The sequence below is a fragment of the Lepidochelys kempii genome, chromosome 2 (genome assembly GCF_965140265.1).
Source record: "Lepidochelys kempii isolate rLepKem1 chromosome 2, rLepKem1.hap2, whole genome shotgun sequence".
In the NCBI taxonomy this organism is placed as follows: domain Eukaryota; kingdom Metazoa; phylum Chordata; order Testudines; family Cheloniidae; genus Lepidochelys; species Lepidochelys kempii.
In genome coordinates, this window is record NC_133257.1 from 76716599 (window position 1) to 76742408 (window position 25810).

At 41.8% G+C, this 25810-nt stretch overlaps 1 protein-coding gene across 4 annotated transcripts in view; it reads left to right on the forward strand.

Moving 5' to 3' along the window:
- GAREM1 (GRB2 associated regulator of MAPK1 subtype 1) overlaps positions 1 to 21600 on the forward strand; it is a 123923-nt gene extending 102323 nt beyond the window's left edge. For 3 of the 4 annotated variants that reach the window (XM_073331292.1, XM_073331294.1, XM_073331295.1), the window contains 3 exons: positions 3754 to 4932; positions 16505 to 16671; positions 20096 to 21600. In XM_073331292.1, the coding sequence (XP_073187393.1) occupies positions 3754 to 4932; positions 16505 to 16671; positions 20096 to 21008 (2259 nt within the window). In that variant the 3' untranslated portion in view covers positions 21009 to 21600. The remainder of the gene's footprint in view (positions 1 to 3753; positions 4933 to 16504; positions 16672 to 20095) is intronic. The other variant, XM_073331293.1, reaches the window with a different exon arrangement.
- Positions 21601 to 25810: the final 4210 nt, after the last annotated feature.

A 25810-nucleotide genomic window follows, 5' to 3' on the forward strand; every position in this document is an offset into this window, starting at 1 on the left:
TACTGCAAAACTGAATTAGGACGGAGGAGCGAGGAATATCCTAATGAGAACACACGAGTCAATCTGGAGGCAATAGCCTTGCTGACCTGTGGGCATGGAAGTAAGGAGAGAGGTGAGTCACAATGGGACCCTGAGTCCAGATTGAGACCTCTGTGAGCTACCAAAACACTAATGCTATTAATAAAGGATGTTTAAGCTTTGCAGTATATAGTTGGTTATTGATTGTAGTTTGGTTATTGGTGCTCCTCCTCTCAGATTATTCCTTCTGTCATTTCTTGAGTGTTACAACCTTTAATAGAATCCTAAAGAGTTTTTTTTTAACAGTGTGTCAAATATCGGGGGACTCTTCAGTTAGTTCTGTCTTCACTGGTGCGTACTGTGGGCTATCTTAATTCTGCCTCCATGGAGATGCCAGTCTGTCTCTTCCTGTTCGCATGCAGAGGATAGAAAAAACATCTTCTGTAACTTGTTTCATACATACAGGTCTCTGAAATTAAGTCTGCTGCTTTTTTCATCATACTAGCTTTGCTCATTTTGTATTGATCTTCGTATTTATAATTTTGTATATGGAGCCAAGCTAGCTCTGTGTGTAATAACACTTAGATAACTCTCTCCACCATGGACTCCTGAGGGATTGATTCTGTAAGGTGCTGCGAGCACCTTCGCTGTGGAAATGTGTGCCCTCAGCCCTGGCGGGATTGGGTCTGTAAGTATGAGAAGTGATCACTTAAATTGTGCTATTTGTATACGACAATAAAGAGAGCCATAGAGCAGCATACACACAATAGGATTAAGGTTAAGGCATTCTAGTTGAATGGTTATTGATAATGTGAAATTGTTATGAGTGAATGAGTTAGTGAAAGTTTAATTTTCTCAGGACATTGCTACAGGGCAGAATCACAGTAGTTTAGGTGCCTTGTTTGAGAAATGTAACCTTAAGGATGCGTCATCTTAATTTTTTGGTTGTGTTTTAACACTGTTTAACGTGATTGTAAATTATACGGTAAATAGGACACACATTTGTTGCTAGTCAGACTAGCAATAAATGTTTGTGTCCTGGAACAAACGTTTACATCATCTACACTAGAATTTACAGATATATTAACTAATGTGTTAAAATAGACTAAAAAATCAAATCTAGACATAACCCAGGAAAAGGAGAATTAGGGTTTTCTTAACTCTTTCCAGAATGTTGGAATTAATATGCACTCAGCCCACTGAGATCTGTCTTCAACTTCACCTTAATAAGGATTTTTAGGTGGGAGCTAAGTCTGTTGTGCAATCTTTCAACTTCTGGTTTTCCTTTTTACAGCTAATTTTTTGTGTGTGTGTGGTTCTCTTATGATGGTTTCAGACAACAGCTGATCTGTACTGAATTTGCCATTCACAATGAAGTTTGCAGAGTTGTATTTTATTCAAGGCCAATACCAGACTAGAACCCTGGCAAGACTTTTTTATTGTTTTAACACTTATGTCATAAGTAAAATTTAGCTTTATTTCCTAAATCATCACCAGGTGAATTTATGCAGTAAAGTTATAAAACTCTCTGCTAAGAGATGGGGTTGAAAACAAAATTAAATTTGACTTGTCCAATTTATTAATCAGTTCACTATTATTGATTTTAAATGCTGCTTTTCTTTTTCTGTAAGAAAAGACTCTGATATCCCTGATAACTAACATTCACCCCAGCAGACCCAGGAACTGCACTCTTCATTGTGAAGCCATGGTGTTAATCACCTCTGAAGCTTAATATCTGGCTAAACGTTTCCTTCTGTTCTGGACTGTTGTAGATCTCTAGGGAACTACAAGTTGTCAAAGCAGCAACTCCGCAATCATAGATTATGAGACACCTCCCTTGCTCTTCCCTTTACTCCCTCTGGTGCCCTTTTTTTAATAAAAAAAAAGGGGGGGGGCAGTAAGAAAATACAGCTACTTCTCAAGTCTTAAATTTCTCATTCTGTGCCCTACCTCTTCGAAACAATACACATACACTTGCACTTCCATGGAGGTGAACATTCTTGCAGAAGATGACTCTTTAAGAAAGTCAGTGTGGTGTGCACAATGTGTGCTGAGTTTCCTCAACTCCCACCAATTCCACTGAAGTCAAAATGACATCCAGTAACCAAATCCTGAATGTAACTTCCTGTGTACTGGTCTTGAAGAGCAGATTGAAATGAGCTTGATGAAAATGTTATCAGCAGAAGACTGAATGTTTTCCTTTTATATATATATATATCAGTGTTTCTGAATGTTGCCTGACCACTAGCGTAAATTGTGAATGGGTGTCAGGTACAATAAAACCGTGGTAGTTTCCTGGATTAGACTGATTAGTGTTGTTTAGATAATGCAGAACTTGAATAACTTCCTCTCAGGAAACACTGAAACTGAAATGCTAAGCAGACATGCTGAACATACCGAAGCACTTGTATTGAATGCACTGTTCATACTTGCTGTGAAAGACTCACAGAAGTCCATCACATTTTCACAAATATGGACAAATTGCAGATCAGAACTTCCATGGGGGAGGGCAATTACTTACAGCATTTCTCATTTATTTAACAGAGTGAGACAACAAAATTGGTTAGTAAGCTGTCTTAATAATTTATGTGATGGCTATTTGCTAACAGTGTCAGATTTTGAATCACGGAATTAGGGCTTTACTCTGCACATAAACAGGATGTTCTGTGGGTGGAGAAAACAATTTTTACATAGTTTAAAAAAATCTGCAAATGAAATCCCTGCTCAACATGCCCAGCCACAAATACTCTCTACTACACTGTACAGCAGGTGCCTGTAACAGGATGGCAGGGTCTGCCTGAAACACCTTACTCTGCATACAGGTGTTGATCCTGCTGAGAAAAGGCGAGCTGAGTTCTGTTACTTAACTGGGGAAAGTGTTTTTTACGACACCCAGATATAAGGCCGATAGGAGTGGCTGTCTAGAGAGAGGATCTAGAGTTCAGCAATCTTGAGGTAATAACCGTAGAACAACCAAGCCTGGGCATCTTTTTACCTTCTAGTACAATTTCCCTACTATGAAACATGTGACCATACGTATGTTATCTAAACTCTCAAATCACAATCTAGGTAAAACCAAGGGGGAAGCCTAGGGTCTGGTAGGAAGAGATGGGCAGAGGTGACAGAACCAGTATTCTTGACCCAGAGACTGGGGGTTCACTGTCGTGAGGGCCTGGGAAGGGATTATACCAAAAAGGTATCTTTACTCCTGGATCACAAGGGAGAGGCACAATGGAAGGAAGCTGGTGGGAGAGAGAATCTTTTTTTCCCTTTTCCTCCGAGACCTCTGCAGAGAAGTGCCATAAAGCCGCAAACAGGAGAGAATGGATGCCAAATAACTAGGGATACCAATATCTCCCAAATACATTTTACTGCTTTTGGATGGCTGCTATTTAAATATGCAGAATATTTTATTTGTCCTTCCCTAAAATCTAGGCTTGTATAGTCACACTCTTTCTAGCAACCATGTTGGTTCCAGATGACTACTTTTTTCTCAAGCAAGACCATAGTAATGTGTGGTGCATATTAGAAATTTAACTTTTGCAAATTTTCATGATAAAATTCTTGTGTTTGACTCTATTAAAGTTACTAAAACAAAAATAATTTACAGTTTCTTTCAAGATGTAATTTCCTATCCTACTATCCAATCCCACCTAAATAGACTTGGTATGAATTCAGGTGCTATCTTCACTGTGCAGGGAGAAATATTTTTATTTGTTTATATTTATATTGCAGGTGGCTTCGGGTGAATGCAATGAAGACACAGAGGTTTATAATATCACCCTCAGCACTGGGGATGAGCTCACTTTAATGGGACAAGCGGAAATCCTTTATGCAAAAACGTCCAAGGAAAAGTCACGACTCAACACCATCTTCAAGAAAATTGGGAAACTTAATTCCATCAGCAAGCTAGGCAGAGGCAAAATGCCGTGTCTCATCTGCATGAACCATAGGACCAATGAAAGCATTAGCCTTCCTTTTCAGTGCAAGGGCAGATTTAGCACCCGCAGTCCACTCGAGCTACAGATGCAAGAAGGCGAGCACACAATTCGCAATATAGTAGAAAAAACAAGGTTGCCTGTTAATGTAACTGTGCCAAGCCCCACACCAAGAAACCCTTATGACTTGCATTTTATCCGTGAGGGGCATAGATACAAGTTTGTCAACATTCAAACCAAGACTGTTGTGGTTTGTTGTGTGCTGCGTGGTAACAAAGTTATTCCAATGCATTTTCCCTTGCACTTGATTCTTCCAAAGTTTAGCCTCCCAGAGAGTCTTGTGAAGGGGGAGCTGTGGCATGAAACCTTGGTCCAGCACTGGTTTAATATCTGCCAGGAACAGTTTGACATAGATGAATATTCCCGTGCAGTGCGAGATGTGAAAACTGACTGGAATGAAGATTGTAAGAGCCCTAAGAAAAGTCGATGCACTGGGCACAATCATGTGCCCAATTCTCTGAGCTATGCCCGGGATGAACTAACACAGTCCTTTCACCGTCTCTCAGTTTGTGTTTATGGAAACAACTTGCATGGAAATAGTGAAGTGAACCTTCATGGGTGCAGAGATTTATGTAGCGAGTGGGCCCTGTTTTCTCATGATGCTCTTCAATACCAGGACTCTGGTGATAGTAGCAGTGACTACCTTTTTCCTGAAGTTAGTGAAGAATCAATGTTTCTACCTGCAAAACCAGATCTCCCTTATGAAGAACTGTGGCTGGACCAAGAATCTGGGAAGCCTAACGATCAGCCTCTTACTCGCTCACTAAGTGAAAAAAACAAATGTGATAATTACAGAAGTTCTTTCCGGTCAAAGGGTGGCACTGCATCTCTTCCTATACCTGGAACTCTAGCAGCAGCAACAAAATCTTCAGATGTTCCCCTACCTCCACCTCCGGTGCCTCCCAAATCAGAAGCTGTAAGTCAGTGTTTGTTTATTTATTTTTAACTGAGCATATGCTTGGGGAATCATTAGAGCAAGACCCAGTCTTGAGATGGGGAAGGGAGAAAGGTATATTGAAATCTAATCCTTGCCATGTGAAAATTATAATATAGGATTGATTTTAAAACAAATTAACAACGAACATTTAAACCCTATACTTTTGGATGTATATTGCCGTGGTTACTGCTTTTACAAATAAGGATTCGCAGATGCTAAATGATCCCTTGACTTTTCCAATTATACCTCCACTTCAATGCCTCACATTTTGCTCAAGCTTTTTGTGGTTGAAGTATGTTGGATGTGAACACATTCAGAATCCCTTCACGTCATCCTCGATTCAGCCACAGAGATTGCTGCACAGTGATACTTCAGTATTTTCAATGTGTATCTTGAGTTAAGTTTGTCACAGTGCACAATTCACTTAAATTTGAAAATGATCATAGATTCCTTTCTCTTCCATTATAAACCTGGCTGTATTTTGGAGTATATTTAAACCATCCTCCTCAATCTCAGCCTCTACCAAACCAAAACCAATCTTAACCCTGGGTAAATTCCCCCTTTCCCCCTTACGAAAGTCTTAGGCAAACAGGACAAGTTATTTGTGAGATAGAAGAGTTCAAAAGTCAAGGACTCCTTTGCTTTTGAGACATTCTTCCTAACTTGGTTTGATCAAAAGTCACATTTCTAAAACAGCTGGCCTAGAAATTCCAAATTTTTCAGTAATAGATTGGTCTTAGTGAAAACAGGTGCCTTGAGCTAATGCTGGATTTTTTAGGGAGAAAGTGTTGACTATTAAAAGGAGCTTACATTTAAAGTTGGAACCCTGCAGAGTTCTTAGTTCATAAGCCTTTATGATTACTTTTTTACACAGCTTGGCTTTCCTCTGCCAGGGTTCATAATACAAACTCTGTAGTAGTTATTCCCCCTCCTAATACTACCCTGAAATTTGTTTAAAGATACCTCTGCCTCTGGGCCTCACATTTAGGGGCTCCCCCAATCTCCTTAAGTAGGCTTGGGTGGAGATTATAACCTTACATGGGTTGCTGTTACTGAGACTTTCTTAAACATTTTAAAAATCAAAAACTCTTAGCCAAAAGGCTCTGATTAGGAATTATGACAAAGTTTGAATGCCTTAAACCTATCCTGGGTGATTCCTGACCTTTTTTTCAAGTTTAACTAATGAAGAAAATGTTTTGGAGTCTAAACACCTTCATAAAAACAAAAAGAACCCAACCCTCTCCCTCTCAACCCCTTCCCAACTATTATTAACTCTTTGTGTATCTACACCTGCAAATATACTTATCCACTTTCACCTAGCGGTGATACATTATCAACTGTGGGAGCAATGACAGTGCTAGAGAAGTACACATACAGAACTGGAGACCCAGTATGAGGCCCTCCTGAAAATCAGTACCCATTCCACAAGCTGGAACTGCAGCATTATGTAACCCATAAACATAACTCCAAGAGCTGCGTTGACAAACAGTTGGAGATGCACAATTACAATGTTTTGACAATGCTATGCCTATTGTCAAAACAAGTGGCCATGTTAACTTCAGCTGCATTCCAAATGAAAGACAAATGAGCTTCCTGGAAAGAACAGAGGTCCATGGGAGGCAGGGTAGATTGGGACTTCACTTTCTTATTAAACAGCATACAGTTACTCTCAACTTGGTAGTTTATAGTGCTAAATAAAAGCATATGAAATTCAGAAACCTTAATTCAATATTGCTCTGGATTAGTATGACTGAGTTTGGTGAATAGATATTTCCATGAACATTGCCTTTTAAAGTCCTCTTGAAAGTCTTGGTGGTGTGTGTTACTTATCAAGGCGTGTGTAATATTTGGCTGAGCAACTTCAGCCATTTTAGTATATTTCTTGCCATGAAATGGAACCAATTTCTGCCAGAGTTATTAATATACATTTTTAGACAGGGTTGGTTGTTTCCATACATCAGATAATAAATCGGAATCAGTTTTGTGCCTTCCTGGAACAGGTCTAGAAAGAACATCAGCCACCTACTGACTTCATCAATGGGCTAGGGTTGAAAAGATGTTTGTTCGGTTTCCATGTGAAGTATTTATAGAGCAAGTAGAGCTCAATAGCTGCTAGTGAACATATGGTTTTGTCATCACTCCCTTAATATGATATTTCATAGTATGTCTCTATCAAACTTGGTTAATGCTTGTACTTCTGCATACAAAAAATTTAAAATGTACATTAAAAAGGAAAACAAATTGGTTTTTGGGACACAACTATTTTAGAAGTTTGACCTTTTTTTCTCATCTACAAGATTATCAGAAGATTTTAATCCTTTGTGAAAACAATATAATGTATTCTGTAAACACTATATTAAAAAAATTTTAATAGTGGAAAATAAATAGGAAGTCAAGTCAGTCGTAAAAGACTTAATGCTGGGTGGATTCTCTGGTGTGTTTATTTTTTTTAAGCATGTGCAGCATGGGGTATATTGGAAGAGTCAAGTTCATATAAACAAAAAACACTGAAAAAATATATTTAGGAAAAGCTGAGGTATTAAGTGGAGACCACTGTTTATTTGATTTTTAGCCATGAATTTTTTCTACTTTTAAAACTGTAGGCTAGATGTATTCTGTATCATGGTTAAATTTTTCAGAAGCTCCTGTGTCACTTAGAAAAAGAAAAGGAGTACTTGCGGCACCTGAGAGACTACCAAATTATTTGAGCATAAGCTTTCGTGAGCTACAGCTCACTTCATCGGATGCAAATAAATTTGTTAGTCTCTAAGGTGCCACAAGTATTCCTGTTCTTTTTGTGGATACAGACTAACACAGCTGCTACTCTGAAATATGTCACTTAGGTGCTTCTGAAAATTTTACCCCACATGGTTACAATGGCTGTAGTCATAGAATCATAGAATATCAGGGTTGGAAGGGACCCCAGAAGGTCATCTAGTCCAACCCCCTGCTCGAAGCAGGACCAATTCCCAGTTAAATCATCCCAGCCAGGGCTTTGTCAAGCCTGACCTTAAAAACCTCTAAGGAAGGAGATTCTACCACCTCCCTAGGTAACGCATTCCAGTGTTTCACCACCCTCTTAGTGAAAAAGTTTTTCCTAATATCCAATCTAAACCTCCCCCACTGCAACTTGAGACCATTACTCCTCGTTCTGTCATCTGCTACCATTGAGAACAGTCTAGAGCCATCCTCTTTGGAACCCCCTTTCAGGTAGTTGAAAGCAGCTATCAAATCCCCCCTCATTCTTCTCTTCTGCAGACTAAACAATCCCAGCTCCCTCAGCCTCTCCTCATAACTCATGTGTTCCAGACCCCTAATCATTTTTGTTGCCCTTCGCTGGACTCTCTCCAATTTATCCACATCCTTCTTGAAGTGTGGGGCCCAAAACTGGACACAGTACTCCAGATGAGGCCTCACCAATGTCGAATAGAGGGGAACGATCACGTCCTTCGATCTGCTCGCTATGCCCCTACTTATACATCCCAAAATGCCATTGGCCTTCTTGGCAACAAGGGCACACTGCTGACTCATATCCAGCTTCTCGTCCACTGTCACCCCTAGGTCCTTTTCCGCAGAACTGCTGCCTAGCCATTCGGTCCCTAGTCTGTAGCTGTGCATTGGGTTCTTCCGTCCTAAGTGCAGGACCCTGCACTTATCCTTATTGAACCTCATCAGATTTCTTTTGGCCCAATCCTCCAATTTGTCTAGGTCCTTCTGTATCCTATCCCTCCCCTCCAGCGTATCTACCACTCCTCCCAGTTTAGTATCATCCGCAAATTTGCTGAGAGTGCAATCCACACCATCCTCCAGATCATTTAGTCTGTGACTCTGGCAGACCAGGTGCCTTCTCATGCCAAGGCCCTAGGTCTCAACTGAACAGTGGTTTCAGCATTGGCCTGGTAAACCCAGGGTTGTGAGTTCAATCCTTGAGGGGGCCATTGAGGGATCTGGGGCAAAAATTGGGGACTGGTCCTGCTTTGAGCAGGGGGTTGGACTAGATGACCTCCAAAGGTCCCTTCCAATCCTGATATTCTATGATTAACAATGACACATACATAGCTGGAACTAGTCTTGTTCACACGTGTGTTAGTATTGTGAAAATAAGTATTAGAATTAAAGAATGTGTTTAGACTTTATGGAGTGCTTGTAAGTTGCTGCATGCATTAATCTCGCTTCTAATTTCAATGTTAAAAGGTAATATTTAAGTGTTTGCATTGTCATCCTCTGTAAATCACCAGACAGGAGAGAAGCATTAACTAGTGCAGTGATAATTAGACTTCAGTGGTTCAGGAGCCAAATTAGCAATCACCATTACCCAAAAGAGCCACAGTAGTGTGAATTCATTGTTTCATTTACTATCTATGACTATATAATATATCTCACAGAAAATGACCAAGTATTATTACTTTATCAACTACAATTGGTTAATAACATAATAAAAGCATCCTTATTCAGGAATCAACAGTGAACTCCAAAATGTCTACAGCATGGGGCCTGGAGTGTAGAGGGTGGAGGATCTGAAATAGTGAAGTATGGGGTTCCCTCTTCAAGAACTGATTTTAAACAAGCTATTTTGTCTAACCCTGGCAAAGCAAACATATGCAACGAGCTAATTTGACCAGGTCTGTTGACCAATAGCTAAAAGATCATCCATTTTTCGAAATGAAAGAATAAAAAACGGTTACCTACCTCTAACTGTTATTCTTCTAGATATGATGCAGACGTATGCCCGAGGCACCGGAGCCAGAGAACTTTGCCTAGCAATTCCCATGGGGCAACCACGCTGATGCCCTGAGGCCTTAGCCCCTTCCTTGGTCATGTAAAGGTGCTGCTGTTCTGACTTCCTCAGTTCCTTCGCATCAAATATTAGAAGCTCAGACTCTGATGCAGAGGGGATGGCGGGTGGGTCATGGAATACACGTCTGCACCATGTCTTGAAGAGCAGCAGTTACAGGTGGCTAACCGTTTTTTCTTCTTTGAGTAGATACAGCCGTGTATTTTATGTAGGGAACTTGCAAGCAGTACTTGCAGGAGGTGTCTATTTTAAGAAGGACTGCAGTGTTGCCTTCCCAAAGTTTGCATCTGATCTGGACACAGCCATAATGACACAATGGTTTGCAGAAGTATGCTCAACGGATCAACTGGCTTGCCTGCAAATGTCCAATATAGGAGTGTCATTTAGATATGCCATTGACGTCGCCTGATCTCTTTTGGAATGAGCTTGTACCGCTTGTGGACTACTTCATATGCTATCATGATACAGGAAGTTATTCCACCTGGAGATTGACTCTGCTTGACCTTTCATTTGGTCCTCATATAAAACAAACAGATGCAGTGAAGAACAGAAAGGTTTAGTTCTGTCCAGATAAAATGCTAGACATCGCCTGACTTCCAAAATGGAAGATGTGGAGATGGTGCTCCTCTGGGGTTGAATGCACCTTAAGGGAGAACACCGGTAAATATATAACGTGGTTCAAAGGAAACTGGGAAACTACCTTAGATAAAAATGTAGGGTGCAGCCGCAGGGTCACTTTATCTTTGGAAAATCATGGGTAAGGAGGCTCTGCCATCAAAGCCTGCAACTCACACACTCTCCTGGTAGGTATTAGCGCCCCAAGGAAGGCCATTTGCTGACATAGAAGGGAGAAAGAAGAAGTTGCCAAAGACTTGAACACAGGTCCCATAAGAGCTGCTAAAACAGTTTTAAGGTCCCACAAAGTAACCAGCTCTGTAACTGATGAGTGGAGATGAATGACTCCTTTCAAGAACCTCACTCCCATGGGATTTGAAAGCACTCACTTCCCATGGATAGGTAGATGAAATGCCAAAATTGCTGCCAGGTAGACTCTCAATGAACTCAGCATGAGGCCAGAAGATTGAAGGTGTATCAGATACTCCAAGATGTCCTGGATACAAGCCCGTGTTGGTTGCACTCTCCCAGCTAACGACCATACTGTGAACTGCTTCCACTTGGCCAAATAGGCTGCCCTGGTGGAGGGCCTCCTACTGTTAAGCAAGACTTGCCAGATTGCCTCTGAACATCATTCGTCGTCCTCATCTAACCATGCAGCATCCACCCTGTGAGATGCAGGGCTGTTGGGTACAAAACCTGACCATGGTGCTAGTCAGGAGGTCGGGGTAGGAATATGGGAGGCTGGATCAGTAGTGTGAGGAGGTCAGAAAACCAACATTCTCTCAGCCATGTTGGAGCAATAAGCATGACACAGTCCATGATTGGCATAGGAGAAAAGGCATACAAGAGTGCTGTTTCCCAGCTCAAGTGAAAAGCGTTGGTCAGGGAGGCTAGACTGAGACTCGCAACAGCTGGCATTTCTTGTTTTTGCTCATGGCAAACAGGTTGGTTGTCGGGATGCCCACAGGACGCTGGGCTTCAGAAAGGAGAAATTCCTGGCAAGGTGATCCAACAGGTGATTGTAGATCCCTTGCAAGTGATCAGCTGTGGGGGAAAGGTTCCCCTGATGCAAAACTGCCAGAACCTGATTGCCTCCTGACAAAGCATGATGGAGTATGCTTCCCCTGCCTGTTCACATAATACATTGTGGTGATATTGTTGGTGAGCATGAGAACTGCTAAGGCCTTGATGTGATCTTGAACAGTCTGAAAAGCATTGTAGATGGCACGAAGCTCCAGGACACTCATCGGTAGAGAAGCTTCCTGTTCTGACTATAGGCCTTCAACCTTCTGTGACTCCAGATGTACTGCCCAACCTATTAAGGAGACATCAGTGACAATAGTTCTGGTCGGTGGAGACTGAGCAGAGGGATTGCCCTGGCACACATTGTCCTGAACCATCCAGCCCTGTAAGGAATTCAGGATTGGCAGAGGAAGACCAGTCTGTCCAGGAGATGACGGTGCAGAGGATACAGGAACTTCAGCCACGTTTGAAGAGGACAAAGGTGCAGCCTAGTGTATTGGATTACCTGTGAGCATGCAGCCATATGACCTAACAACCACAGGCACACCCGGTCTGTGCTTGAGTGTGGGGACTGCCGTTCCAGAGATACACAGCAAATCTCCTGAATCGTTCAGTTGTCAGAAACGCACTTGAATTTGTAGATTCTATCAGGGCCCAGTGAACTCGGTTCTTTGATTTGGAACCAGTGTCAACTTCCTGCTGTTTAGGATGAGACCCAGACGATTGAGTAGGTGTAATGTGAACTAGACAAGACAGAGGACCTCCTCCCTGGACTTGCCCCTCAGTAACCAATCATTCAGATATGGGAAAATATTAATTCCCCTCTTCCTGAGGTACGCTGTCACTACGACCATACATTTTGGGGAGGGGCCAAAGGTGTGTTGGTAGTGCTGGTCCGCCTACAACAAATTGGAGAAACCTCCTGTGGGGTGAGAGAATTACTACATGAAAAGAAGCATCCTAAATGAAGGTCCAAGGCAGCGCCCCAGTCATTGTGGTTGAAGGTGGTAAGGATAGTTGCCAGGATGGCCATACAAAATCTCACATATTTGATGTATTTGTTGAGATTGCAGAAGTCGAGGATAGGTGTCATCCCCCCCTTGCATTCGGGAACCAGGAAATACTGGGAGTAAGAACCCCTCTCCCCAGTGCTACAGGGGATTTCCTCTACAGCCCCCAGCAACAGTAGAGACTGAACCTGCTCAAGGAGCAGTACCTTGTGAGAGGGGCCCTTGAAGAGGGACAGGGTTGATGGGTGGGGTGGGGTGGGGGTTTGGAGAGGAACTGTTTTCTACTGTAATCGAGTCCCAAACACTGCAAAAGCAGCCTGCTGGTCCCTAAACAAGGGGGATGGGGAAGGACAAGTTACCACTAGATCACTGTCCTGGATGTGAGTCAAAATGGGTGCTTGCTACACTCTTGGGGGGAGCTTGCTAAACCCAGAACCAGAGGACCTCTTCCTTTGAGATATGTGGCTCTTTCTGGAACAGACGCTCTGCCTCATCCGATGAAGTGAGCTGTAGCTCATGAAAGCTTATGCTCAAATAAATTTGTTAGTCTCTAAGGTGCCACAAGTACTCCTTTTCTTTTTGCGAATACAGACTAACACGGCTGCTACTCTGAAACCTGTCATTGGAAGGGAGGACTCCCTGAAAAAGCACTGCAAGCAGTATTGTTGTGGCTGCTGACCACTTATAGGGGCATCTTCTCACAGCTGAAATATATACTCCCAAAGCACGCAAAGTCATTCTGGAGTCTTTAAACAATTGCATGGTTTCCTCCTTCTTTTCTGAAAACAAAACCTACCCATCAAATGGTAAATCCTCAAAGGTCTGTTGCACATTGGATGCAATGCCTGAGTTCTCTAGACATAAGACCCTCTTGATGGTTGAAGCCAATGCCATAATTCTGGTCGAGGTATCCACTCTGTCTAGGATTGCCTCCCCTCCATTTAGTCCATTTTAATACTCATGACATTTAAGCCAGACCTAGTGAGAGTCAACTCCCTGCCAGTTTTCCCCCAAGCTCTGATCAGTCTAACCTGTAACTTTCAGTCCCTATAACTGTGCTGGGTTTCTTGGTAGCTGAGCCTGACAGTTTTATGGTGGTCTTGTGATGTGAACAAATTGAGACTGCAAACTACTATTGTCTATGGCCTTATTCTGAGTTAAACATAGCATGACAAAGGTGATAGGTAGTAAGTGTAATTAATTGTGCCAATATCTCTTACTCTTTTAAGTAAAAAAAATAATTTCATAATTCCTTGGCTGCTCCATGCATACAATGGGCTGCATGCACTAAATGGTGTCTCTCTGACCCGAAGGGCATGTTGCAGAGCACGCCATATTAACTTTGCTTAGTCTGACTTAGTTTTTTTAAGTCCCTAGGCATTCTTCGGGGGCACAGCACTAAAATGGTTCAAGAATTTTGTGCCTGAATTCAATAACAAACATAAGTAAAATTGATTCCAGTTTTTTAGCAAGAGAGCAAATAAGAGCCCTTAGAGCCAGATTTATTTAAGCATTTTGTGCTGTTGGGCATTTCCTGTCATTTTAACTTGCTCTGATTTGAGAAAGAAATGGACTGAAATTTCCCAGTCCCTGATTTCCTTTTTAATGTAAGTATTAAACAGGTTATTGCATTTCGGGAAGCATTGAAGTAAACTGCAAACGTTTCCACATTTATTTTTTAAAATAAATTCAATCACTTTAAACACTAATTGCATGTTGCAGTGTTGCCAAGCTGTTAGTTCTGCAGTGTTCTTAAACTTAAAAATACAATGACCACCTAAAATGACAATTTTCTTTGCTCCGTTACATATTTAACAGGCTGGACGTAGTATATGAAGGGCCTGATTTTACCTGTGGTGGGGGTCATTACAAATATGTATGAGTAACTTTTATTCTGAATAAACTTATTCAGTGTGACTGATCATGTGAGTAAAATTACTCTCCTTCAGAAGTCTTTGAGTCCTTAACCTGTTGGTCCATTCTATGAGGAAAGTTCCTCTGGGTTCTTCTAACTAGATATGGGCCCAAACCGAAACTTTGACAAAGGAAGAATAATTACAATAATGCACCAATAGTCAAGAATTATGAAAACTTCTCTGATTATGACAGTTGGGCCACTGCATTGAGCGTAGCTGTGATGTAAGTGTCAGCTGGGAACCTGGTGGGAGATGGAGATATTTCTTTTGCTCAGAATCCAACCTAACAGAATGAGTTTGTATTTTATCAGGCTCCTTTGCCCTCATACTTCAACCCATTCGTGTTGCATATGTTGCTGGTGCTCTTGCTCGCTGAATTTCTCTCTCTCTCTCTCTCCCCCTCCCTCCCCCGCCTCCTCCCCGCAAACACTGGAGTATATCTAACTCTCTTTTTGAGCTTGGAGGCTGGAGTCCATTTTTACTTTACACCACAAATAGAAGGAAAAATAATTAAGGCCATTCACTCATTTAAATGTAGTGTAATGGGTCACTTTTAGGGGTTACGCTAATTCTTTCAGTACTTGGCTTCTAAAGTACATCTGGACTTCAGTAGAGCTAAAATCAAGAACTTGCTGTCAGACCTAACCTATAATATACCTGTAAAGATGTGCATTCTTATAATAAACCTAAACCCTCTTTCAGCAGAATGAATGAAGACTGAGAGCAAGGGTGTATTAAGTTCAGTTGCCTTGTCAATTCCCCTGAGCTTCTAAGGCAGATCTGGTATTAGAAGTAGCAATAGACTTCCTAAATTGTAGGTCAGCGTATATGAAGGTGTTTGTACTTTGGGGTTAAGGATGGCAGGTAAGGCAGGACTAGTTACAATGCGCCCTCTGCTGGCTGGCACAAAAAACTTACACATATTTTCCATCAAAACCACTAGAGCAGAGGTGGGCAAATTACAATGTGGCCTGCGGGACCATCCTGCCAGGCTCCTGAGCTCCCAGCCCCTCCTCTGCTGTCCCCCCTACCCCGCAGTCACACTGCCGCTTGGGCAGCATGGCTTGCACCCGCCCATCTCCCAGGCTTTCCAATAAGCCTGTCCTGCCGCTCCAAGTGGCATGATGAGGGGGCGAAGGGTTGGATAAGGGGCAGGACGTCTCGGGGAGCAGTCAGGGGACAGAGGGCATTTGGATGGGACGGAGGTTCGGAGGGGGAGCGATCAGGAGACAGGGAGCAGGGGGATTGGGTAGGGAGTGGGGTCCTGGGGGGGGCAGTTAGGGACGGGGGTCCTGGGGGGGGGGTTGGATGAGTTAGGGATTTTAAGGGGGCAGTCGGGGCAGGAAGTAGGAGGGGGCGGATAGGAGGAGGGGGCCAGGCTGTTTGGGGAGGCACAGCCTTCCCTACCCAGCCCTCCATATCATTTTGCAACCCCAATGTGGCCCTCAGGCCAAAAAGTTTGCTCACCCCTGTAGAGCAAGAATGCAAGACAGAGCAGCAAAAAGTGAAAATGGCAACCAGAATAAAGTGTTTGATATCTCAACTTGTCTGTTTCACTTCTGCAATGCTAATGCATCTGCTCTGAAGTGTTAATCAAATGTATCCTATGGTACCTGTGGCATACAATAGCAGAATTGTATCTGAGTGATAGAAGGTGGGAACTAGCTCAGGGTGTGGTGGCTTTTTCAGTACTAATTCTAAACTATGTCATTAAGCATTAAAACCTATTTAGATATTGTCACTTCCTGTCTTAGGAGGGATCACTACAACTAACTAAACTGCATTAGATTTTTTCAAATGACTCATTCCCCTGCAGTACCTGAAATGATCAGTCTAACCTTCTACACCGCTTAAAGTTTCCTTTAAACAATTTCAGTCTTCATTCTTTTGAATGAACAGATGTAAAACTAGTGAAATAAAAGTACATAAAAACAAAAGTAACTTTACTTTGCCAGTAATAAGACCTTCTGGTTGCAAACTTCTTGTAAACTTTTGTCTCCTCTAGTGGGTACTTAAGACAGACATATATTTAGCAATAAAGTATTGTTTACCAGTAGCGTTTTCTGCTCCTTCCTTCCTTTTTACTATTTCCTTCCAAGGTAGAAACCTGAACTGACAGGTTCCATCTGGCGCAGAGTGTTGTTACTTGGGTTCTCAAGCTATTTGCTAAATGTTCTTTTCTAATATAGGTAAGAGAGGAATGCAGGCTCCTCAATGCTCCACCCGTTCCACCACGAAGTTCAAAGCCCTCGTCCACCAGTCCTTCCATTCCTCCTCGCACAATCAAACCAGCACGGCAACAGACTCGTTCTCCTAGCCCTACGCTGTCTTACTATTCTTCAGGACTGCACACCATGTATGTATTTGAGCTATGAAATCCAAATATTTCCCTCTGTAGGGAAATACTATTTGTCTATGAATTTTTACATTTTTAACTATTCTGAAACTAGTCTGATGAATGTTGTTTTAAAAGTTTTCTGTTAACGTATGATGCATGTTGGTGTCACTGCTTCCTGTTAGGAGTTAAGTTAGTGAAGTAGCTCTTTTTTAAAATACTCAAGGCAAAGAAAACTCACATAAGCAGAAACTGTTAATTTATTATAAAATACATGAAAATTATTACTTAATAGTTATGTATATTACCACAGGTGTGAAGGGTACAAGATAATCTGTCCTAAATTTCCAGGGGAATCATATACAATTCTATATAACACTTAATTTAAAACAAAATCTGGTGAAGAGAATGTTAACACCAGGGGGTAAACATGTGAACCTGAAAATAGTAAAGTTAGCTTGTATATGCAACTGTAACTCTGTGCAAAATCTTATTAAATATCATAGCAACGTTTTTGTCATCACCCACATTTTGTACATTGCTCTTAAACATTTGTATTGAAATAAATTTATTTAGGTGCAGGTCGTAAGCTATGAAGCTAATTTGTGTTGGAATTACCATGCTAACTCAGACCAGGGGATGGTCCTCTGTCCTGTTCTGTGATGTCTGGTTATCAAAAAAATTAGCAGGCATAACATGAGAGTTAGAATCATAAAATATCAGGGTTGGAAGGGACCTCAGGAGGTCATCTCGTCCAACCCCCTGCTCAAAGCAGGACCAACGTCAACTAAATCATCCCAGCCAGGGCTTTGTCAAGCCTGACCTTAAAAACCTCTAAGAAAGGAGATTCCACCACCTCCCTAGGTAACCCATTGCAGTGCTTCACCACCCTCCTAGTGAAATAGTGTTTCCTAATATCCAACCTAGACCTCCCCCACTGCAACTTGAGATCGCTGATTCTTGTTCTGTCATCTGCCACCACTGAGAACAGCCAAGCTCCATCCTCTTTGGAACCCCCCTTCAGGTAGTTGAAGGCTGCTATCAAATCCCCCTTCGCTCTTCTCTTCTGCAGACTAAATAACCCCAGTTCCCTCAGCCTCTCCTTGTAAGTCATGTGCCCCAGCCCCTTAATCATTTTCATTGCCCTCCACTGGACTCTCTCCAATTTGTCCACATTCCTTCTGTAGTGGGGGGATGAAAACTGGATGCAGTACTCCAGGTGTGGCCTCACCAGTGCCAAATAGAGAGGAATAATCACTTCCCTCGATTCACTGGCAATTCTCCTACTAATACAGCCTAATATGCTGTTGGCCTTCTTGGCAACGAGGGCACACTGCTGACTCATATCCAACTTCTCATTCACTGTAATCTGCAGGTCCTTTTCTGCAGAACTGCTGCCTAGCCGCTCAGTCCCTTGTCTGTAGCAGTGCATGGGATTCTTCCGTCCTAAGTGCAGAACTCTGCACTTGTCCTTGTTGAACCACATCAGATTTCTTTTGGCCCAATCCTCTAATTTGTCTAGGTCGCTCTGGGCCCTATCCCTACCCTCCATCATATCTACCTCTCCCCCCAGGTTAGTGTAACCTGCGAACTTGCTGAGGGTGCAATTCATCCCATCATCCAGATCATTAATAAAGATGTTGAACAAAACCAGACCCGGGACTGACCCCTGGAGCACTCTGCTTGATACTGGCTGCCAACTAGACATCAAGCCGTTGATCACTACCCGTTGAGCCCAACCATCTAGCCAGCTTTCTATCTACCTTATAGTCCATATATCCATATAGTCCATATGTTATATCGTTCCAGCAAATTTTTCTTAAATTTTCTTGGCTTTCCCAAATTACAGCTATTAATAAAGGTCTATTATCATTTTTCCACTATTTTCCATGTCTTGTCTACAACCCAGCCATGATTGAAGATCAACCCACAATTCAAGTAGGGCCTTATTTATAACCATCAAAACACAAATTGTCAACATTACATGTCAAAATATATAAAGTAAATATCCTTAAATAAACCTCTGAGTTCTCAAGTATCAAAATTGATGGATAGTTAAAGAAAAATGCTTATTATTGATGGAAATATTTTTCCATCTGTGTGTGTGTATGGTGAAATTGACATTTACTCACATTTACTAATTAAAAACCCAGTCCTTCCAAGCCTAGTTAAGTGTATGAAAAATTCAAATGACTCTTTCCACCACTGTGCTTGTTTGTCTCTGCTGTACATGTAGGTATTTTGTAAATAATTCTGTTCATTATAACTTCTCCAATTTCCCTACTACTGAAGGAAGGCTGACTGGTCTGTCATTCCTAGGATTACCCCCAAGCACTTTTTTTAAAAAAAAAAGATAGCTAAAACATTTGCTACTGTCCTGTTCTGTCATAAACCTGATTTTAATAGGAGATTATAGTTTAGTTAGCAACTTTACTCCTTAATTCTTAAATCCCTCCAGCACTCTTGGATATAAATTATCTGTTCCTGAGCTTGATTTACTAATTAGGACTATCCTTCTTAAAGTGCACTTGAAAGGAAGACGCAGTTGGCTTCATAGCTAACTGGCTTGCAAATTTAAATGGGTTACACATGGTAGCAAACTTTTATTATTGCTATTGTTTTACTTGATCTGTATTATGTTGTGTAAGTGTGGTTGGTCGTGTACTTCTCACATAAGTGACTTTCATGGATCCTGTCCAGTGCTTAATTTGTAACGAAAGAGGTGCTGGGGCTCAAGCAATTAGGTGGCAGGACTCAAGCAATTGGTTTTCTTTCATAACTGCCATGGCAAGCCCTGAGGTGCTGGGGCTATGAACTGCCAAGCCTAGAGGTGCTGGGGCTCATCCCTGGCAAGCCCTGGCATATATTAAGCACTGATCCTGTCTGACAGAGTACTGTAGCAAGTTTAGATTGTAAACCTTTCAAGGCTTGGATTATTTGCCCAGTACAGTGGGAATTCTGTTCTGATTGAGACCATTAGTAAATAGCAATATTTAGTATTAGTAATAAAATACAGTAGTAGAAGATGCTATGTATGTCTGTAAGGTTGTAGAAGTACTCCGATACCATGGTGCTTGGTATAAGAAGCTAGATTGGGGTTCAGGGAGAATGGATGATATTTGAGAAAAAGTATGTCGTTTCTTTTGAGTCTTCTGCTGTTTCCTGCTTTCACTTGAGCTGGAAGAACCAGGCCAACAGCCTTTCTAATGATATCCATGGGTACTTGGGCATCTCTCATTCAGACTAGTGCCAAGAAATGCAGATGCGCACAAAGATTAACAATGTTAATAATAAACTTAGGCAAGCTTTTTCAAATGTTAAAAGCTCTTCTGGCTTGGTTCTTACTTTCTGCTATATCCATCTCCCGATTTATATGGTTAAATATCAACATTGCTTAAACACTAACAATTCTTCATATTAACTATTCTTTGCTCGTTTTTTTAAGCAGCATCACAGAAGGTGACACAACAAATCCGCCCGAGAGTGCCCCTGTTTCTTGCTACCCTTGCAACATGATGAAAACCGAATCAAAAGAGCCTGACAGCAAAATGCCTTTTGGAAGCCCTTCAGCTGAAGCTCTGTCTTCTAGGTTGTCCTGGCCAAACCATTTTTCTGGAGCTGCCGAAGGCTTAAACAGGAACGATTTTCTGCTGGATCCAAGCAGGAGTTATAGTTATCCAAGACAGAAGACTCCAGGCACACCAAAGAGAAACTGTCCAGCCTCTTTTACTTTTGACTTCGATGGGTGTGAACTCCCTGCTGGGTACACACAGTTGGCCACAACAGAGTTCAGCAACACCATCTCCAGTTGTCCAAAGTCAGCAAGCTACTCTTTAGAATGCACTGATGAGAAAAATCTGGCAGTCAGCAGTGCAAAGCAGAGTCATTCATGCCCTGCCTTACCTCCTCGTGCACCAAAATCCAACGATGAGAAGCCAGTTCTAGACACTTGTCCTTTGCCTCTGAAAATAGACGGTGCAGAGGAAGAATCTCAGACTGGTTCGCCAGACCTCTCAGTAGATCAATATCCTGTTAAAAAGGACATGCAGAACGTTTTCTCCGTTTCTTACCCTTTTTCGTCTCCCCTTCACCTTCAGTTAGCACCAAGATCATGTGGCGATGGCTCTCCCTGGCAACCACCTACAGACCTTTCTGGGCTCTCAATAGAGGAAGTATCTAAATCTCTGAGGTTTATTGGTTTATCAGAAGATGTCATATCATTCTTTGTTACAGAGAAGATTGATGGCAATTTACTCGTTCAGCTTACAGAAGAGATCCTTTCTGAGGACTTTAAGCTAAGCAAATTGCAGGTTAAGAAAATACTGCAGTTCATTAATGGTTGGCGGCCGAAGATGTAGTCCAGTGATTCTGACTGATGTTTAATGAAACTGTGTGAGAGACGTGCTAGAAATGCTGGGGCTAGTACGTCGTTTCCTGTTTTTGCACTAAAAGCCCTTTCTGTAAATAATAGTGGAAGAAATTCTTACTATGCAGATAAAGTTTTAGAGTGGTGAACAGATTTTTATATGTCAATAAAAATGTGGAGAACCCATAGAGGTGTGCCTTGTGCATCACCGAACATTCAGCAGCTGCTAAAAACTGGACGTTAAGGGAATTAATTTTTACTCATGTAGTCTGTCAAGACATAGTATTTATTACTGAACAGTTAATATGAAAGACCACACACAACTCCAGTTTACAGTTTTGTGTTAACAGCAAGAAATGCATTTCTTTTGAGGTTATTTCTGTTCAGATTATTGGCAACATGCCATGACTTAGTTTTTCCTTTTCTACTGTTAATAAAGGATATGATCAAACCTATAAAATATCATTTTTAACATTGTATCTGAAGTTTTTAACGAGTTTTAAAACATCCTTTGAAATGCCACTAAAACAGTATATTTTGCAGGATAATTTTACCAAAGTATCTTCATGACTACCTAGATAAATTTGCCATGTTACTGCTTCTCAGTAAAACACTTATATATGAAATAAATAAATAAAGTTTAGTGTTCCTAAAAATAAAAAGCCTGCTTATCTGGTTAACCCATGGGGAAAAATGTTTGCTACTCTGAACCTTTCTGTTCTTGCCCTAAACCAATGAAGAGTTCATGATCCATAGATTTCAAAAGGTGCTTTGTTATCGAATGAGTCACTTAGTAGTATGACCACCGGGTCATGCTGATTTCTCATGGGAAAGGCAGCTTCTTCACCAAATCAGTTCACATGTTTCTTTGGCAGATCCCTACGTGGCATGTAGCAAGTTGAGCCTTTTGTTAATTCAGCCATTCCATGTCCCCATCACTAGGAGAAAGAAACCCAATTTAATTAATCTTACTGTTCTGATGAGCTCCATGAACCCACCCGGACTCTGCAATAGGATCTATGCAGGCAGATAGTTGCACTTGTACAGAGTCCCCTTGAACTAAATCATTGCTGAGGTACAAAAACACACTAATTCCCTGTAACAGTGCGGACACTGAAATGTAGAGAGAGGATTAAATACACTGGGTGAGAGTCTGTGCTGTCTCTCTAAGGACTTGTCTACACTAATGCTGTAAGTCGATGTAAGTTACGCTAGTTAAATTGTGTCAGTTACATAGCTTACATCAACTTAGTGTGGTGTATATACCACACTATGTCAATGGGAGACGCTCTCCTGTCAACATAGCCTCCACCTCCAATTGAGTTGGATTAATTAAAAAGTCAACAGGAGAGTGCTCTCCCGTTGACTTATTCTGTCTTCACCAGACCCACTAAATCAACGTACCTGCATCGATCGCAACAGCACCCATTTAGCCCATAGTAAAGACAAGCCCTAAGACCCAGCACAGAACTAGGAGAATCTGGGGAGGATAAGATGACTTACAGCCACATTTTCAGCCCTTCCAATTCTGGGCTGCTTGAGGGGCCAGAGTGAACCTGGCCAGTAACTTAGGCAGCCCTCAGCAGCCTGTCACTTTCTGCCTATGGGCAGCAGAGCTGCTTCTGCCCTGCATAGCCCACACCCGCCTGCCCTGTTATACCCTGCTTTGGCACAGTCTTATGCCAGGATTTGCAAGGAGATCCTCAAAGACAGCCTATGGCTATCCTCCTCAATTCCTGCACTAGGGGAATTCACCCCTGGCCAGACCCAGAGACATTAGCGTGCCTTAACATTGTTCTGCTACGCACATCTTATAGAAACATGCTGCCATTGCACCAAATTCCTTTTTGGCATAAATTTTGATGCCAGGACGACAAAAAAAAACAAAAAAGCGTACTCAAGCATTGTGAAATTGCATCATAACGGTAGTCATGGAGGTCTCACAGAGCTGCTGCCTGGTAACATTCATTACAAGATGTATCTGGAAAACATAATGGCCCCAAATCCAGCTCTCTAATAGCAGTGAAATACAGGAGGTGGATTTCCATGGCTTCAACTGTAAACATTTGGGATTGGCTAGAATTAGAGGGAGGCAGGTATGGCTTTCAAAAGCAAAGATCCAGGGGGAATTAAAACCCCTTTTGCTCCTCAGAAGGAGCCACGTAGGCAGGGCTTCCTGCCATGGAGGCAAAGTGTGGGGGTGCGCATACACAGATGAAACCTGGAGAGAGGGAATGTTGTGTTGGTATATAATGGTGAAATTCATACCTGTTTTTTCCAGTGAAATTGGTGGAGTTACACAAGGGATAGACCTGTCCAACAGTCAAATGTTCTCAAGCAGCATTTCTCAACCTTTTCGATACCAGTGACCAGCTTTCTGCCTTCCTACACTGTGTCAGGGAGATCTCAGGGACCAGCAAGGAGACTGCCACGGACCGGCGCCGGTCCATGGGCCAGTCGTTGAGAAACACTGTGCTAAAGAATAATTCCAACTGAAAAACACAAGATATGCCAAAAGCGGGGAAACCGTTTGATTTTTATGCACTTTAATTAGGAAGGATGTACCTGGCTGAATTCCAAGCTCTTGAAAGATCATTGGCTACATGGAGGGGAAGGGAAAGGCAGTAGCATATTGTAAAACAAAACGTAAGTTTCCTTTTCAGGGAAATATCATTCCCACTAGACACCATTAAAACATCTCAAATGTGTATGCATATTTAGATACAGTGATTGGCCTGTAACATCTGAAACAAATCCCCTGTCCATAATTTTAATAGCCCCAACTATTTTTATATAGGGATTATCAATAGCAGATGTTTCTTAAACAAAATCTAATTTTTACATGACCGTTTGCTGGGGCTGTGTGTACTGCTACCTGCTAATGGGCATAATCCATATCCAAAACTGTTTTAGACCTTTCACTGAATTCCTTGCCCTGAAGTTGAGGGGCTATAAGGTGTACAACCTAATGAAAGATCCTGGTTGCCATCTGAGACAAATCACTCCAATGCTTTGCTGCTGTTGCATGTGATATTGTTAGAGTCGCATCCATATGGAGAGGTTGGGGTGGGGGGGGTCTCAATTTTCCACAGAGTTCCCCGTATTTCATAGGAAACAGAGGACTGGATTTCCCCCCTGCAGAACTAGCATGGACCCTGAGGTATTAAATAAGCTGTTTTAGGGAGTTCTGCTGAAGCCTTCTGTTCTGCCTACTTGCTTCACTGGTGCCCCCATTTCCATGCCCCACATTTTTTGTACGAGACCTGCTCCCATGGGGTGCCTTGCTGTTCACTGTCCCCAGCCTGTTTCTGGAGGAGGTTTCTGGCATCGCATGAAGGACGGGAGCTACAAATTCTTGCCTCAAAGGGACTGTATCCTGGTTTGCAAGTTGGTTGTTTCTGCCTGGGCTTGTCAAACTGAGTCAAGCCCAGTTTATTTTTAAAATGACAGTATTTCACATTAGAAAGACGAGGTAGGTGAGGTAACATCTTTTATTTTTAGTATAGATTATCGTGGGCCAGACGCAGCTATAACTACACAGCATGCAACAATGGAAGTGTGTTACATTTCCATACTGTTGCTTCTTACCAATATTTCTACTCTCCAAGTATGAAGTAATGACAGATCAGTTTTAATCTGTTACATTCCCCTCCCACAGTGTCAGACTCGCATACAGCTAGGAAAGGAAAAATGGCTCAACTACTTCATACATTGCTCAAACGGTTGGCATCAGGAATCTCATTAGGACTGACTCACTATCCAACAGTCTTTGCCAATCTTCTTAAAAGCTCTGCTGTGGTTAAGGTCCATCTTAATCATTCTGCTGCGATTTCATGATATAAACAGTTCTTAATGAGTAAGGGTCAATGGGCCAGCTCTCCTGCACTGTGTTTTAGAGTATTAGCGCAAAGAAGAAAACTGCCTCATGGGATGATACTAGAGGACCTACAAAGATCTCATTAAATTTCAAAGGACTGTGCTGCCGAGTGATTTATCAATCCTGTTTGCTTAACTACAGTTCTGCAAGTGTGAGAAAGAGGTGTCTGCAAAGGATTTTCAAAAACAATGATAATCCCCATTGATATTGAATTGGATCATCTGGGCTTATGATTTGTGAGCTTACCATGCCCCTGTTGCTGCGAAAGTAAGTACAAACCACAACAGTAACCAGCTCCAGGACTTTCTCCTTAGCATCAATTGTAGTGCTATCCCTTAAAAAGACAGTGCTAGTCATAACAGACTATTGTTCATTCTCGATGTGATGCCGCGTCAGCCAATGTCAAGGATGAATTTGGCCCAATATGTCCTATTAGCTCTGCCTATATTTGTAGCAAGTCATGCATACTTTACTATTCTGTCTGCTTGTGATGAGCTGTAAAGGACTTTGTCTATGACTATGTCCAGAAAGCACACTGCTTTCAAATAGCCTTTCCTTTCCCTCCCCCTCTGAATTTAGTTTTACAAAATAGCTGGAGTCACATGTGTTCCTTCTGCATCAAACATCCCCCAACCTTCCAAATATGTGACTGAAAATCTAGTAAATAATTAGTCTCCAATTTAAATGGCATATGGTAGGAAACAAGTGACAGATTTGCAAGATGAAAATCAATAGTGTTTTCAGACCTTGCTTGGCAATATTTCATTTTACTCATTTCTAGAAAGTATGAAATCTGTAACTAAGCTATTTCCCCTTTGCTGACAAAACTTTATCTGTTTATATAATATACTCTCCTGGAGATTGGCTCATATCAATACCCTGGATCCAAAGAGCTCTGGAATCTGTGGAAGTGTAGA